Source organism: Gadus chalcogrammus, chromosome 8, assembly GCF_026213295.1.
Source record: "Gadus chalcogrammus isolate NIFS_2021 chromosome 8, NIFS_Gcha_1.0, whole genome shotgun sequence".
Taxonomy (NCBI): domain Eukaryota; kingdom Metazoa; phylum Chordata; class Actinopteri; order Gadiformes; family Gadidae; genus Gadus; species Gadus chalcogrammus.
Window position 1 is genome coordinate 8,502,325 of NC_079419.1, and position 16,488 is coordinate 8,518,812.

General features: G+C 48.9%; 1 protein-coding gene across 3 annotated transcripts in view; it reads right to left on the bottom strand.

Moving 5' to 3' along the window:
- The window catches only part of LOC130386932 (receptor-type tyrosine-protein phosphatase F), a 128,841-nt gene that overhangs the window by 86,025 nt on the left and 26,328 nt on the right, over window positions 1–16,488 (bottom strand). For 2 of the 3 annotated variants that reach the window (XM_056595804.1, XM_056595803.1), the window contains exons 3-4: window positions 14,966–15,111; window positions 13,367–13,508 (exon numbers count right to left, since the gene is read on the bottom strand). In XM_056595804.1, the coding sequence (XP_056451779.1) occupies window positions 13,367–13,508; window positions 14,966–15,111 (288 nt within the window). Of the gene's footprint in view, window positions 1–13,357; window positions 13,509–14,965; window positions 15,112–16,488 lie in introns of all 3 variants that reach the window. The other variant, XM_056595802.1, reaches the window with a different exon arrangement.

Sequence of the window (16,488 nt, forward strand, 5' to 3'; positions counted from 1 at the left end):
ACTAAGAGCGCCAGAGAGAGAGAGAGCGAGAGTGCCAGGGAGAAAGCGCCAGAGAGCGAGAGAGCGAGAACGAGAGCGAGACAGACATTCGCGTCTGCCCGAGATGCAGAAAGGTGTGTGTGAGGACTGTCTACAGCGTCCGGGGCTCTGTGTGTGTGTGGTGCGCTCAGAAAAACAGAACGGGAACTGGAGCCGGAATGAAAGAAGCCTGCGAGGAGTCGGGGCCCAGGATGGTGTGTAAACAAGCGGGCGAACACAAACGCGGAGCGGGTTTGTTTAGCTGAAGGAAAAGGGTTCATGGGGAACAAAACAGGTTCAGGCGTGTAGTTCTCGGAGCGAAAAAATGGGATACAAGAAGGGAATACGATTTTTCCCTCCCAAATACAATGTTTTATTTCAATAAATTATGTTTTTTGCTTCATCGACTTGGGGGGTAGGGTGCAACCCTTCCTCCTCCAACCGCCTTCTATTCTTCCGATATTGGACACACTAATGGGCTATCTAAATAATGGAAAATAACAGCTTGCATGGCAGCCCTACAGGGTTAACTGCCTGTGTGTTCGCTTGACTTGCAAAACATCTGAACAGTCTCATGAAAGCTATAGGACCGAGAACCCCCCACCTCCCTCTTGACTGGGCAAAAGAAAATATATACAGGTTGGCAGTGTGCGCACCACGGGGGGGCTTCTTCGTTTTGGGGGGCAGCACATCACACCACACAGCATCAAAGACAGCAGAAGGCGGCCATTGATGTAACGGTGTTGTAATGACATGAAAACTATGAAAAATCTCCAGGGCAAAAGAAACAAAACAAACCGAGAGAGAGCGGGAGAAATGAAAGATGCTGTGATACATCAGCACTGGGGTAATTATTCGCTTCACAGTGAGGTATGCGTTACGAAACCAGCACCGCGTTGTTAACTGCCAGTTCTTTTTTTCCTCATGACTCCGTGTGCTTGGATCCTGGTCAGGTAACTGCAGAACTCATGCAAATGTCGGACAAAACGCATAACAAAGGAGAAACTTGTAGAGCCTGTTGTAATGCAGCTGTTACGCCCCAGTGGCTTGGCAGTTGCCAAGGAGATAGCCGTGTACAAAACAAATAGTTTTCAAGCCTTACAGATCGCACGCAACAACACATTTGCACGTAACCCCACCATCCCCAAAACAGTCATAACAAGCACAAACACACCTTTAAAACTTAAAAAAACAAAAACTGAGTGCTGGGGGTTGCGTCAAAGCTTTACCTCCCCCTCTGGTTATCTGTGCGCACAGGACGGAAGAGAAAACGCACGACCTTAGAAATAATACACTTTTTTGTCTGGCTGAACAGAACATTAAGCTCTGCTTCCCCGCCTACGGGCAGATAATCAATAGCGGTCATCTGGCGTCATAATATTCCATCATTGAGCACACACACATACTCGCATGGAAACACAAACACGCACACAAACACTCAATTTCTTTTTTAAACCGTCCGGACTGCTATTAGCCCGTGCTGCACACCTCCGCCTACAGCCCCCACAGGGCCCCCCCATCTCTCTACCTAACACTTCAATTTCTCCTATCTGCTATCCCACTTCCCCTGTCGTCAGTATGATCTACCGTCCTGCCAGATTCCCCACGGCGGTTATTTATGCTCTGGCACACCAGTTAGTACATAACCCTGCTCCCCACCATATCTCCCCAACATCGCTCTCCTACCTACCGCCCGGACACTACCACCCTGGGGTGGTCCCGGTGCATTCACACAGATACCGCTGACCGAGTCACCTTGTGGGATCAGAGCAGCTGCAGAGTATCCCTCCTCCTCCTCCTCCTCTCTTTCCTTCTCCCCCCATTCCTCCCCCTCCTCCACAAACAGACCCGCATGATGGCTGCGGCTGGAGAGGGGCTGTTGTTTCTCTATAGATTACAGGTATGACGTAGCGCCTGCTCGTCCCCGCTAACAGGACTGGGATTAAAGGCCTTTGAGATCACGGCATTACAGTTTACTCCCATCTTCTTTTCCTTTTTGTGTTTTTTTTTTCCCCCCTCTGCGTATTAATGTACCGTCCACCTGTATGGACGAGGAGGAGGAGGAGACACCGCAGGAAGAAAGGGGAATGCCTGTGGTTTCTACAACATGGCCGATCAGACAGGCTGTTCCTCTCAGGTGCCTGCAGCCATGGACGGGCGGGTTGTGAAATGGGTGGGGGGGGGGGGGGGGGGGGGGGGCTTGGTGTGAAGTCCGTCTACAAAAGGTAGTGGCGAAGCGGCTTTGCAAACACATTTATTAAACGATCCGCCCACCTTCCTCGGCTCAAATGAATCACGGGCCGGGCTTTATTGTGACGCGTGACGTGTTAGAGTGCAATTATGGAAGATTGGGGTTCCCTTTTTATGAGTGCCGAGAAAGGCAGGGGATGTGCGGGAATGTGGCAGGTCGGGTTAATTAAATCCTCGGTGAGGATCTCACTCGAAGGTAATGAATTATACACACGGCGTTGCACGTTAACGTGACCGGCTTCAACTTTGATTACATATAGTGGCCTCCGAAGAGAATCAGAGGCTTAAACACGACCCAGACAATATGGGAACCCGTTATGCCATTTATATGTCTAGACAAGACAAGACGCTTCAATCGATCGAGTGCGTGCACGGCGGTAGCGAAGAGATCGGGTATTGACAGGACGCTTGGGGGCCAACTGTGGTTACACTGCCGTTGTGAAAGGCACTGAGGACAAACTTACAAGAGAGGCACACATTCTTGGTCAGCTTTCCCAGCTTTGCAAGAGAAAAACGCTCAAACCATAAAACCATGCGAACGGTTTTACGATCATTACAAAATCATCGCACTAATTCGTACAACTTCAAATGTATAGCAACTGTGCGCCGTGCATCAGTTCCCCGTCCCGACCTCCAGACGGTTTAATTGAGCTGCCGCGGCCCCTTTCCCAGAGCCTATGCTCACGGACATGGGTAATAAATGTCCTGCTGGAGAGAACCCGCCATGGGGCCGCTATTAAGCAGAGCTCCTCTCCTGCGGGCCAGGTGGGTGAGCCTACGGGGCTTGGTGTGTCAATGTGTGGGGATGACAAGGGGGGGGGGTCAGGGTGTAAGACTCCCATTAGCCAGCTCATTGGAAGTGGACATTAAGAGTCTCTCCGGACACATCGCGAGCCCATCCATCCGTGGCTAGTCAGGGTCAGGGGAGCCATGGAGGCGTTGGCCCGTGGAGCCGGGGAAGGGGGGGGGGGAGCTACTCTTCACCTGCCGTGACACAGACCCCCACGCTTCCTTCCTTGCAAAGCTGGTGGTCATTTGTGTCTTGGGTTAATTGGCAAAATGTGTAATGTGGTTACTGGAAAACATGTTGATTATATTTTCGGCTGATTTCAACCCCTTATACACCGACTGGGTCCATGAACCAATTTCTAACCGAAAAATAAAGTTGTGTTTTCATATTCTCACCTTCCGTCGGGTTTCATATGACGGAGCCTACAATATGTTCCTGGCAGCTGTCACTTCGTACAGAGTTGTCTGATGGGATTTCTCCACGCGGGTTTCTTTTCTTAGCTTTGGCATCAGGATGGATATGAATCCGATAGTCCCATGAATGAATAGTCTGCATATGGGGCACATTTAGCCCTCAAACATTCAAAAAAATGTAGTGCACCTACACATATGGAAGATCGGTCCCAGACAACAATAACTGCTGCCTTTTCGGTTTGTTTGTCGCATAGTATCGAGCCATCTAACATGCATGTAGGGTAATACATGCGGCCGTTACGCTAATCACCTCGGCCAAGCTACGATGCACAATGCACTTGCAGTGATTTTCCAGAAAATAGTGGTGACGGCAGGCATGTTGTGGTCACTGGTCATGCGAGGCTGATATTCAATATGGATACACCATTTCTGAGATATCATTTCATATCAGATATCATTGACAGATGCACTGATAAGCGCACGCGTGTGCAATACCACGCCGAAACTTGGGGAAGCTAAAGACGGAGCATTAGGCATTTGCATGTTTTGTCTAACTAAGAAAAAAAAACAATGGTGTACAACTATTAAACATTTGTTTTATGTAGCCTACCAGTAACACATTATTAAATAGAACATAACATTTTGATTCAAATCTCAAAATGTTTTCTTTCCATGGTGAAAGCTAATATGACTAAGGACCAGTGCCGAAACGTTACCACGAATAAACAAGTGTCACGTTGAGAGCTCCTTAGTTTGTGAGGCATTATTCAATCGATTGACGCTAACATTTGAAATGCTAAATGGCACACCCTCCATATAGACCACAAGCTTAGATAAACATTTAGAGCCTTGGTTAGGGAGCCGCTTTAAAGATGACCAACAGCAAAACTGTCCAATTAAACCTGATCAAAAGAAAAGACTGCTGAGATTCAATAACCGTGATAATCTCATCCATTTAGAAGCAGCCACATATTCCAGCGCTGTAGCCCAATCTTATGCTGGAGAGAAGAAAAAAAGATCCTTGATTTGACTGTCACATTCAAAATGTTCACACGGTTGATAGTCTGACTCGTTTTTTTCTCATTTTCCTCGACTACTTGATTTTGTTCTCACTCATTGGCCTCTTGCACCGTCCCCGGGGCAACAGACATGACTGACGTTGATGAAGGAGTCTGGGTAGATATCCCAGCTTCCACAGATACAGTTTGCCAGAGGCGCAGGCGATTGATGGACAAGCAAAGCTGATAGTTAGGCTACATGGCCCCATAGCGAGAGTGGAAAACAGAGATTCCTTAGACATAACGTGGGAACCTGTAAACTGCTCTTGAAGCAAAGCTCCGGGGGGGAAACATCAGGGTCACACAAGCGTGATCGGGGTCGCTTTGCAATTTACGAATCAAAATGACAGCAGAAAGTCTTATTGATTAAATTTCATAAAGCTCAAAAATACAATTCTTTCACTCTAGATAGGTTATCTGAACCTTAACTGTAGAACGAAAAACAACAACTTCTTGGAAAAATCAGCTACCATAGATAACGGGTTATCAGAAACAGCCTACTTTTACTTTTGACCGTTTAACCGTCATTGGTCAAGGCCATCTAAAGACCCTTGGACCCCACATCTGCCAACATTTAATTGTTTTATAATTCAGCACTGTGTGTTAATCACACTGATGTTCCAACGGTTGGAAACCCACGTGGGCGTCCAATCCAGGCGGTGGACCCCCGCCCTCCTCCACACACGGGGCCAATGACCAGGGTTCACCTTGCATTTGGGAGCGTAATGCAGGCGATTTAACCCAGAGTCACCCTATCCCACCCCGGGCAAGCGCATCGCCCGGCTGCCTGTGATTGCCGAGACCTTGGAAGGGGTTGGAGTGTGTGGGGGGGGGGGGGGGGGGGGGGGATGCAGATGGAGTGCACGGAGGAGAGTGATTCCACCCTGCCATAGCGTCAGAGTCCTTGGGCGAGGCGTGTGTAGACAGATGCAGTTTGTTCCCGTCAGGCTGCCTATGATCTACGGTGTCAGGCCTGCAGCCAGCAGATGGTGAGAGAGAAATTAAATAGGTGACATAGGCCTCCACAATGCAGCTTAGGAAGAACAACGGGGGGGGGTCACCTCACATCTGGGTGTGGCGAGTGTGTGTGTGTGTGTGTGTGTGTGTGTGTGTGTGTGTGTGTGTGTGTGTGTGTGTGTGTGTGTGTGTGTGTGTGTGTGTGTGTGTGTGTGTGTGTGTGTGTGTGTGTCAGGGTGTGTGTGTGTCAGGGTGTGTGTGTGCGTGTATCAGGGTGTGTGTGTGTGTCTGTGTTGCAGGTTGTGTGAGTGTGTTTGTGTCAGGGTGTGTGTGTGTGTCATGGTGTGTGAGTGTCATGGTGTGTGTGTGTGTGTGTGTCAGTGTTTTAGTGTGCGTGTTTGTCAATGTGTGTGTGTGACCGTTTGTGCGTGCGTCAGTGTGTGTGTGTTGGTCAGTGTGTGTGTGAGTATGTGTGTGTGTGGACTTTCACATGTGTATTTGGCGGGTGGTCTTCCTGCTTTGTTCGGGAGCAACACGCACTATCCCCCCCATCTAAAATTGAGGCCAAACCGTGTTGGACAAAGACGAGCTCACTATACCTAGCGTTATTGTCGCGGACAATAATGTCAAACACAATGTGCCGTCGCTCGCTCTGCCGCTCACGGTACAAACTTTAATACGGCCTCACCGCCGGCGTCTCAGAAATGCCGGGCGGGCGGGCCGGGCGAGCAGAACGGACTCCAAGAGAATGGGGTGGTAATACGAGGGAGAGTAGTTACACAAGAGAACCCATTTTGCTCATTGTGAGTGATTTGAATAGCAAACGGCAAAGGAGGGGATTAAGTTGTCGCCGGAGCAGGGCTCTGTATTAAATCATTCCCGTATAGCGCCTGTATGTGTTTATCTTGCGTGGGGAAGAGGCGCGGGGAGATTTCTATGCTGTTTATCCCGTCAGGTTTGTTGTCCGCACTTGCCTGGCTCCGGAGATATTTATTACGGGCATTGTGTCGCACTCATTTTCTGCCTCTGCACCAGGGACCACCTATAATGCATGCAGAACAAATAAAGCTCTTTCCTAACCAGTGAGGCCGTAATTTGTTTACCGCTACCAAATCACTGAATAAAGACCCTGCCACACACACACACACACACACACACACAAAAAGGGACAGCAGATCGAATTCAAATTTAGGATTTTTTCGAATGCAATACCCATTTATGACATTGAAGCTGCAGCGATTGGATATTAAATAGATAGATTGTAAGATATTGACGATGTTTCGCTTCGTGCTTCTATTTTGGAGTATTTCTGTGTGTGCGTGTTGGGGGGGGGGGGATCCCCTCAGTGGAGCAGCATTGATTCAACTGGCAGCTAAATTCACAGAAGCTCCTGCTGGCCTACATGTGAACGGTTTTCAAATCGCTCTGCGACAATGGAGGAGCCGGGGTGATGATGGCCCTTTTGATGTGCCACCATTAGATAACGTTCTCCACGTGTGCAGCCCCCCACCCCCCCCCCCCCCCCATGCCGTCACTCCCCACTCCCAGAGGTGTTCTGAGGAACATGGCTGGAAGGCGACGGGGGAGAAAATGCCACAGGAGGATATACCTGATATTCCACAGTAAACGCGTTCAGAATATTACGCTCTAATCTGTTAAAAAGGTGGCCGGGGTTTCGACAACGTGCATGCTAATTTGCGGCGCTGCTAACCATTGTAACGCGCTTTAGATGCCGCTCAGCCGTTTTTTCCCGATGGGGACTAATGCGTTGCAAATCAGGTCCGAGGTGTAAACGGTAATGGGAATGTGAAGCACGTCGTGGAAAGTGTGTGCGTTGCGTTTTAAAGTGTGACGTAAGTCGGGAATGAAAGAAAGAAAGAAAGAAAGAAAAAAAAAAAACGTTTATTTGGGCAGTTGCATCGGGGCGGGGAGGGGGGCATAGAAATCGGAGGGACGAGCTCAAGGTCAGTTACAACAGCCTCGTTATTCAGGTAATGAGTCAGCATGCCATGCCAACACTCGCACGCGCGTTGTGCAGACACACGCGCACACGCAAACAGAGACACACAGAGACGCACACATACACACGCACGCACAAAGAGACGACAAAAAACACAGAGACACACATACAGAGACACACGCGTGCCAACAGAAACACGCACACACACGCACACGGAGACACACATGCACACAAACACAGAGACACACACAAACCACACAGTCATCCATCTATTCTCTGCTAACCACTGTGGCCATGCTGCTGCCACCACAGCACCTGCCACCGCTTTCAATGAGAGAGAGTGAGAGACGATGGCGGATGAGGTGCACAGCGAGACACAGAGAACAGCACAATAAAATGAGAGGGCTCCCTCTGTGGAAGGAGAGAGAGCAAGCACAGGAGAGAGAGAGAGCGAGAGAGCGTGAGAGCGAGAGAACAGATCAGGAGAGAGAGAGAGCACAGATCAGGAGAGAGAGAGGGAGGCAGAGAGAGATGGAAATTCACTGTGAACTATTACATGAAAATAATAGCCCCGAGAAACAAATGGAGGGGCCGAGAGAAAGAAATACCCAAAAGGAATACAATACATACAAGAGAGGGGGATTACAGACAGAATAACGGGACAGGAGAATGAGCCAACCAAAGCTGAAACTTAAGATGGGGACAGAAAGATTAGGAGAATGAAAGTGAGATAAAGGTGTGCAAAGTCCCATTCTGACATCATGTAGCCTCTGTGCTTCATTATCTTCACGTACTCAGGCAGATACATAGACACATACAAACAGAGATTCATCTCTATACAGACGGAGACAGTAATAGCCAACACAAACTGTTGTCGCCTATTTCTCTATTATCCAAACATGAATCCCGTTCTCACAGCGTCGCACAAAGTGTTCATATTGTTCAAGCCAAACGCCACTTTCAGCACATTACTCACCATGACAGAGTGAAAGGCAAACTGAACAGTCTGAGTGACGCTGAGGTTTTGTTTTCGTGCGCTGCTGCAGTTAGCCACGCACGCACGTACGTACGTCACAACCCCTCGCGTTCCCCTCTCCCTCTATTACAGCCCCGCACTGGATCAATCTCGCCCTCTCTTTCTTTCCCTTCATCCATTTCCAATCACACACAAACACCCACAGATACACAAAACACAAACGCACTAATCTAACGAGCGCACACACACACACACACACACACACCTCACACAGGGGACGTGATGAGGAGTGCGGTGGGCTGTGGGACCTACGTCTTCCGTCCTGGGGAGCGTGACCTTTGGAGTGGGGTGGGGGCGTGAGAACCGGCGGGAGGAACAAAGAGCGTGTACGGGTTTGGGGGAGGGGGGGGGGGGGGGGGGGGGGGGGGGGGGGGGGCTGTACCCCGCGTGACAGAATTACAGAGTGACTCAGGCCTCCTGACTGCAGAGGGGGCCGTAGCAGCCACTGTGGTGGGGAGTTGGGGGAGGAAACCGCCGGTCCGAACCCCCCCCGCCCCCCCTCCTCCCTCCCTCCTCCCTCCACTCCTAACCCCCCCCATAGCCCCCTGCAGGTGGGCCGGGTACATGCAAGCCAGATTACCAAGTGTCAACGGACAGAACAGGGTGGAAACAAAACGAAAGAGGAAATTAATGGGGGGGTGGGTGGGGGGGGGGGGGGTGGGGGGGCGGGGGGGCTCCGTGCATGGCGGTAACCGCGTCTGACGCACACCGCTGCCACGAGGCATGCCTGCCTGCCCGTTTGCCCTTTCGTTTAGAGCAACGGTGCAACGTATTCACGGCTGATTAGGCCGAGGTTTGACTGGGTCCAATTTTCGGCACCTCCCCCGAAAAATAAACAAAGACAAAAAAAAAGAAAAGAGGAAAGTGTTACACGGGCCACCTGTGTGCGACAGCGGTCACACCACCGGCGCTCAGCAGAAAAAGGCGAAGGGAACGAAGTAAGACTACAGAGCGGTTACATCCTCATCCTCATCATCGCATATATTACATATCATTATATATAGACCCGAGCGGAAAGTGTGTGTTTTTGAGCGGCGTGTTTTTGGCAAACCGAGAAGCGACAGGAAACTCGAGGATCACAGCGGCCGTGCCGATACCAAACTGTGCTGTGCTCGATTGGAATGCCCCCATGTCTGCGTTCCTTTTCTCCCAGACGCACTGCAGAAATCAGCATTAGTAATTGTGATAATTACCGGCATTACTGCGAACACGCTAATCTGAGCCAAACGGCCCTGACTTTCTCGATCGTATTGACGGCACTACCTGTGTTGACTGTCACAAACTATCTTTGAGGCAGGCGGCATATGAAATAATAATCCTCGACCTTGCCGCGCTCTGTTGAAACCAGTAATCCTGAACGACTCAGACGCACTTAATAATGCTCTTTGTGGTGGAAGTTGACATATGCGCGTGCACTCTGTGGAATTGTGAGAAAGTCATGCACCTTCTCTCTCGCAGCGCTATGCTGGTGTGATTGGCGGGGGGAGAGGCCCCCCCCCTCTTAAACAGTAGGATTTTGATTGCATTCATGTTGGCTCAAGCATCACATGCAGTATATCTTCACGCCAAAATATGTGGAAAACAATCTTGTGTGTTTTCTTAGAAGCTTTTCTTGGATCACATTTACAGGAAAACCGTATGAATACAGAAAAGCAAAAAATGGGCAATGTTAGGCACTGGTGAACAAATGCATGAGAAGAAAACATTTCAAAATGGCATTGGACATTTGAAGAATGCCTGGATGACTGCCCAAACCAGTCTGCCCTGTCCCATCAACAAGCCAATACTTCACTGTATAGACGGTGACGATATCTGAACATTTCAGCCCTGTATACGCTAGTATTCTCATTTTACTCCTTTCTAATGCACTGGTTTATATGTCATCGATACGAATGAACTTTATAGACAAATGAGAAATGCATTACGGCGTCTTGTGCGATGACAAATTGGCTACACAGAACCCTGACCTCATTCTACCATGCTCATTCGTATGCGAGCAGAGTCTGCGTTATTAAAGTTCAACATTGCATACGCAGGGCCTAACAATAAAATTATAACAAAGGAAAATATGATATGATGGTAATTTCAAACAAAATTACATTTGAACCACTGAAGCCTGAGATTGAATAGTTGGGGATGAAACATAAGTGATTCGATTTTAATTCACAATGCTGATTGAAGAGGTCATCACTTTTTTGTAAGCTTGACTAATCCTTAAAAAACGGTGTCTGTGTGCTATATGATTTGCTTTAGACTTCTTGTTCATTTGCGGATGGGTTACTCATTTTGCTAATAGATGTGTACGTTACTCTGCACTAATTTCAGATAAGGCAGATCAACTTAACAAAAGAGGTGACTATTCAATGACATAGAGTGAATACAACGCAGCGCATCACTCAATTACATATTACCCATTAGGCAGGTAATCAGTAAGCTTAAAGTTTCGGAGAACGCTTCCCTTTCAAACCCTTTTGCGGATTCAGAAGATGCATACCGTCTTTGCCGGGGCCCCAAGTGTTTTCTCTGGTTATTGAAACGGGCTTGACATAACACTAGGCAACAGACCGTTGTTTTAAAAATAGAGCCGGTCGTTCCAGTGCTCAGCGAGGGCGTGCCTCTCTGTGCTTTTGTGTGCGTGAATGTGTGCGTTTGTGTCCGCGTGTTTCAACAGTCTTCGCAGCAGAATGAGCGCAGCAGTATCAAACGTTTGCCTTAGCTCCTTCCTTTGTGTGCAGAAACATGTGTGTCAGTGAGTGAGTGAGTCTTAAGGTCCCCGCAAAAAATTCCATTGAAACAAGATCAATTCTTTAAGTCATTTTTATAGTGATAGAGGGCCACGGCGCTATGACTTATGAATTAAATACCCTACATTGTATTCCATACATTTCCGACTCACAAATAGAGTACCGGGAAGAGTATGGGAACCTTTCATACGACATGCACGTGTGGTTGCGTGCATCACTCTGTCGTAGCAGGGACTTGGATTTCCCCTGGCCTTTCCCCATGCTAATAATGTATTTGCATGATGCAGAGGCACTTTGAGTCGAATGCTATTCAAAGGTACGCACGCACGGTGCCATTACTCCGTCACCGCGGTCCCAATGGATGCACTCCCACTCTGTTTGTTAGCGACACCGATTGGTCTCAGCGTAAGCCCGTTCGTAGACTTGTGTTTTCTCTCCAAGATTAAAAAAAAAAAAAAAAAAAAAAACTGAAAAAAACTGTTTTCAACCTTGGCACTAAACATCTTATCTCATCTGATTCATGCGTGTCTTACACTGTGCTTTGTTTGTGCAGGAGTGCGCAATCACACCGCTACTGTAGGGGTTGACTGCAGGGGAGACGGGGGAGGGAAACAAGGTATGAGAGAAGGGTGTTTGGAGGGGGGGGGGGGGGGGGGGGAAAGTCCCTGAAGGTAGATTAGGCAAGTCTTGGCCGAGGAGATCATCAAATCAATGCGAAAAGAGGGACAATTTGGGCAGTGAGGGGGGGGGGGGGGGGGGGGGATTATAATGTAGGTACGGAAGGCGGATATATGAAGGAAAGGGGAGTCATTTAACTTCCATGGAAGGCAATGTGTTCCAACCCCCCCCCCGCCCCTGCAGGCAAGCACTGCATCTTATTGTTGTTATTGTCGTTCCCCCACTCACTCCACAGTTTCCTAATGAAATCCACTCCTATTGTGACCAGTGTCCACAAGGCAACGCTGCGATCAATTAAAGGATGCAACCCCGCTGCTCACAGTTCAGCCGTACGGAAGGATGGGCAGAGTGAGCCTCACTCCAAATGACATGCATCTGTCCACAGACATGGAGGAGGACGGGTGGCTGGGTGGAAGGGGGTCGCGATGTCAAGTGAGCCTGGAGACAGGGAGGTAGAGAGCCCACTACATGGGCAGGAGGTGTGGGACTCTCTGCCGTCCGCACAGATGCTCATCTTAAAGCCTGATGTTTACGTGCACAATGTGTCAGCCGCCTCAGCGGACATACGGCACAGATTTCAATTTTATTCAGAAGGGAAACCCCTTGAGATGAACCATCTAGTTTTCGAGGGAACCTCACTTAAGGCCAGTCATGTTGGGTTGACCATATAAGAGTCATCATGTTGCCAATGCCGTCCATGGAAATGACGGCTATCATGAGGTTTTTGCAGAAGTAGTGACTTGATGGCAAATGTACTGAAATTGCTGCTGGGAAATGTCTCATGGGCCCTATATGGCAGTTTGCTTATTGCCCGGATACCATTTTCGAGGCACACATGGGCTTATACGTCTCACTAAGTGGATTGTTAAGAAAAGCTACTATATGGATATGGATCCCTTCCCATGGCATTGCAATGTTCACTTGTCCTCTGTGTTTTGGAAATGTTTATGTATGAATCATTAATGCAAGAAAACATCCGCTGGCTTTTGGGAGTGTCGTGAAGGTGCTTAAAAAGCTAAAAAGCTCTTAACGAATGCAGATGAGAAGGGGGGAGGAAGGAAACGTGAGAAAGGGAAAGAAAGAAGAAGAAGAGAATATCCACAAATGGGGAGAGAGTGGGGGGTAGAAGAGAGACAAAACGAAGGAAGCTACAGGCAGAGACTGGAGATGGGGAGAGAGAGAGAGAGAGAGAGAGAGAGAGAGAGAGAGAGAGAGAGAGAGAGAGAGAGAGAGAGAGAGAGAGAGAGAGAGAGAGAGAGAGAGAGAGAGAGAGAGAGAGAGAGAGAGAGAGAGAGAGAGAGAGAGAGAGAGAGAGAGAGAGAGAGGGAGAGAGAGAGAGAGAGAGAGGGTACAGGCAGAGACTTGCTAAAATGGAGAGAAGAGGGAGTCATACAGACAGAGATAGAGACAAGAGGTGGAGACCACACCGAAAAAGAAGGGGGAAAATAAGTACCAGCGATACCTTCCAGCACGGTGAGCTTGGCGCTGGTGTTGATCTCGCCGGCGCTGTTGGTGGCCGTGCACTCGTAGATGGCCTCGTCGCGGTGCGTGCGCAGCGGCTGGATCCGCAGGACCGAGCCCGAGCCGTCGTCGAACTCGATAACCTGGTGTCGCCGAGGCAGCACGGCGGGATTCAAATAAAGGGGGCTTTGTCAGTTTGAGGGATAGGCCGGTGAACGCACAGTGTCATATTTTCATACGTCAAACCTTGTCGTGTTGTCGTGTATCAAAAAAAAAACGTCACGCCCCGATGCGCTCGCTCACTCACTTACGCCGTGACACCGCTGACATGATGAATGTCGATGAAAGCATTTCCCCAAATTCTTTGCACAATTTGTTTCAATTAGGGTATGTTTCAGCCTTAGTTAGAGTTTCTCCCAGTAAAGCTGAGACGATAGTTTAGAGTAACATTAGAATTGATACGTTCAAATGAGTCGGGTTAATAACAGCAGCGAACTTCGTGGACTTCGGTCTTGGTGATGAGGACTTCCCAGCAGTGGGACACTAATAGGCCCTTTTCCGGGACACACTTGAAGCGAAGACGTCATGCCGAAAACTTGGCCACACCAGTACGAGTAGAGGAGGCTGGGTCACGATCTTCTGTTTATCTAATCAGCCGTGTTCAACCATCCTCACCAAGGCCAGATAACTTGTAATCAATATAATACGGTAATAAATTGAAGGCAAATCACGCATGCGATGCCTAAAGTTATGGCATCGCGTGGCCGATTCATTTCGGTTTTGATTTAAAAATGTCAAAAGTGGAGTGTAATAAATCACTGTCTGCGAATCACGGTGAATATACTGAGGGAGATGAAGCAGACTCCATAAATCAAGATGGAGGGAGATTAAAGAGGGCAGGTATGCCTGGTCTCGCTCAGAGAGGAGAAGTTGGCTCAAAGCTCAGCAACGGGGGCAAATGATTGTGTTCCCACCTCCGCCCCTTCCCACTTGCTTGCTTTGGGCTGGGTCACGCAGAGCTAGACAGCGCCGTGTTGATGTGTGATTGCGGTTTGCAGTGATTGAGTCTGGCACGTGTGCCGTCTTGTCCATCGACAGCTTAAACTTTATTTCGTCGGTGGAGGCGTCGACGAGGGGTGAAGTATGTTAGGGCTGAAAGATTAATCGAATTTAAACCGACATTGCAATGTAATAGAAGGCAATTTGCAAATCACGCAGGCTAAGAAAAAAAAATAAATGGGGGGATTTGTAACTGTTGACACCTGACACGTACAAGTAATAGTTAAATAAAGATGTTATAATATCGATTCATGCATCAATTCATCTCAACACATAGGCCTGGCCTAAAGGAAAAAGCATTTTATATGTTGACTGCTTCCAATGTTGTGTTGGTCATACTACAGAATGATTTATTGCTTGTTTACTGAATAACAGAACATAAAAAGAGAAAAATAATCGCAAACTAAATCGCAACAGCAATATTGGTTGAAATAATCACAATTAGATTATTTACCCAAATCTTTCATCCCTAGTAGGTGTACATGAACACGGTACATGTAAACGTTCAGTGTGTTTATGAATCCCTGCACGAGTGACCCACCTCAAAGCGCTGGGAGCTGACTTTCTTTCCCTTCTTCATCCAGGTGATCCTGGGTTTGGGCTCCCCATTGGCCTGGCACACAAAGGAAGCCACCCCCCCTGAGATCCCTATCTGGTCCTCGGGGGATTTGATGAAATTTGGCATGCCTATGGAGAGAAGGAGGGAGGGAGGGAGAGAAAGATTTACGTTAGCATTTTGAGCTAAGGTTGTGGAACAACATTGTGGAACCGTGCTGCAGGTTGACACCTACAGGAATGTGCGCCAAAAGCCTTCAGAGAACAAATATTTGAATAGAATGTAAAAAAATATACCTAAATAAATATACCCGAATGTCCCCAAGCTGCCAAGACACACCCAAACAACCTCACCCAAGTAAACCTGATAGTTATTCCTGTCTCCTTTTTTTTAACTCTATTTTTGTATCTGTATCGTCGGATCTATAGACCTGCTTTACTGCAAGAAAGGCAACCGCCGTTTCCCCAATCCAACAATGCTTAAAACCCTCCTGGAAGGCGTGAGCATACGAAAAGCTCCTGCTCATTTTGCAGCGCCCTCTGGCTCACTCTTATGTCACTGTGGTCCTGCGTGCATCGCGCTGACCCGTTCAAGAGTGTGGCATCAGGGCTAGCCTCTATCCGTGGTTGACCTCCTAAGATCCACAATCCTCGGTCACGCTGCGGTGGGCATGCACAGTAATGACAACATGACACGACGCCGGCCTCATCCTCGGTGACATGAGGTGCAGGTACTGGGTTATGGGGCCGGGCCACAGCGAGGCCGGGGGCACGCAAGGCTGTCCTTGCGTAACTCCTCTAGGAGTTACCGCGTCGATGCCTTCTCCCTCCCCCTTCGAGGTAAAAACGGTCTGCGTTACGTCGGGCGACACCTGCGCACCGCAAGGTTTCAGCTGTGCGGCGGTGAGGCGTTTGACGGTGTGCGTGTGTGCTTGCGTGCCACACCCTGATCCATTGTTGTGTACACGACATTGGCGCTCCTTTCAACGCCACTTTCCCTCCGTCTGGATGACGCTGCACGCCCCCCCCCACACACCCCTTCTATGCTTTATTAATTCTTTATTTACAGCCTGAGACAGGCGTGATATGAGGCAGGATATCACCTTGGCATGAGCGTGTGAATGCGTGTGCGTTTGTGTGTGTGCTACTGCTTGTGTGTGAACGTCATTATTATCACTGCCCGGGTCGGCCTGTGGATCATCCGCTGAGATGTAAGCAGGGTTGGGATGGGAGGACGGGACGACACCTAAACCACAGTTCTGACTGGCAGACCGCCCCGCCGGCGAATAAACAAGAGGGCTGCGTCATTCCCTATTGTACACGGGACAGGAGCGAGACGGACACTCTGGCACGCTGGGGAGAATCCCAGACACTCTCCTTTAATATATCTTCTTGTATGATGTCTGGAGGAGGGAGGGGGGAGGGGGGAGCTAGATGGACAGGGAGGCAGTGGGAGGAATCGATATCTAGTTACCATAATGTAGCATCTCTTTTCTGATGCAGAGGGGA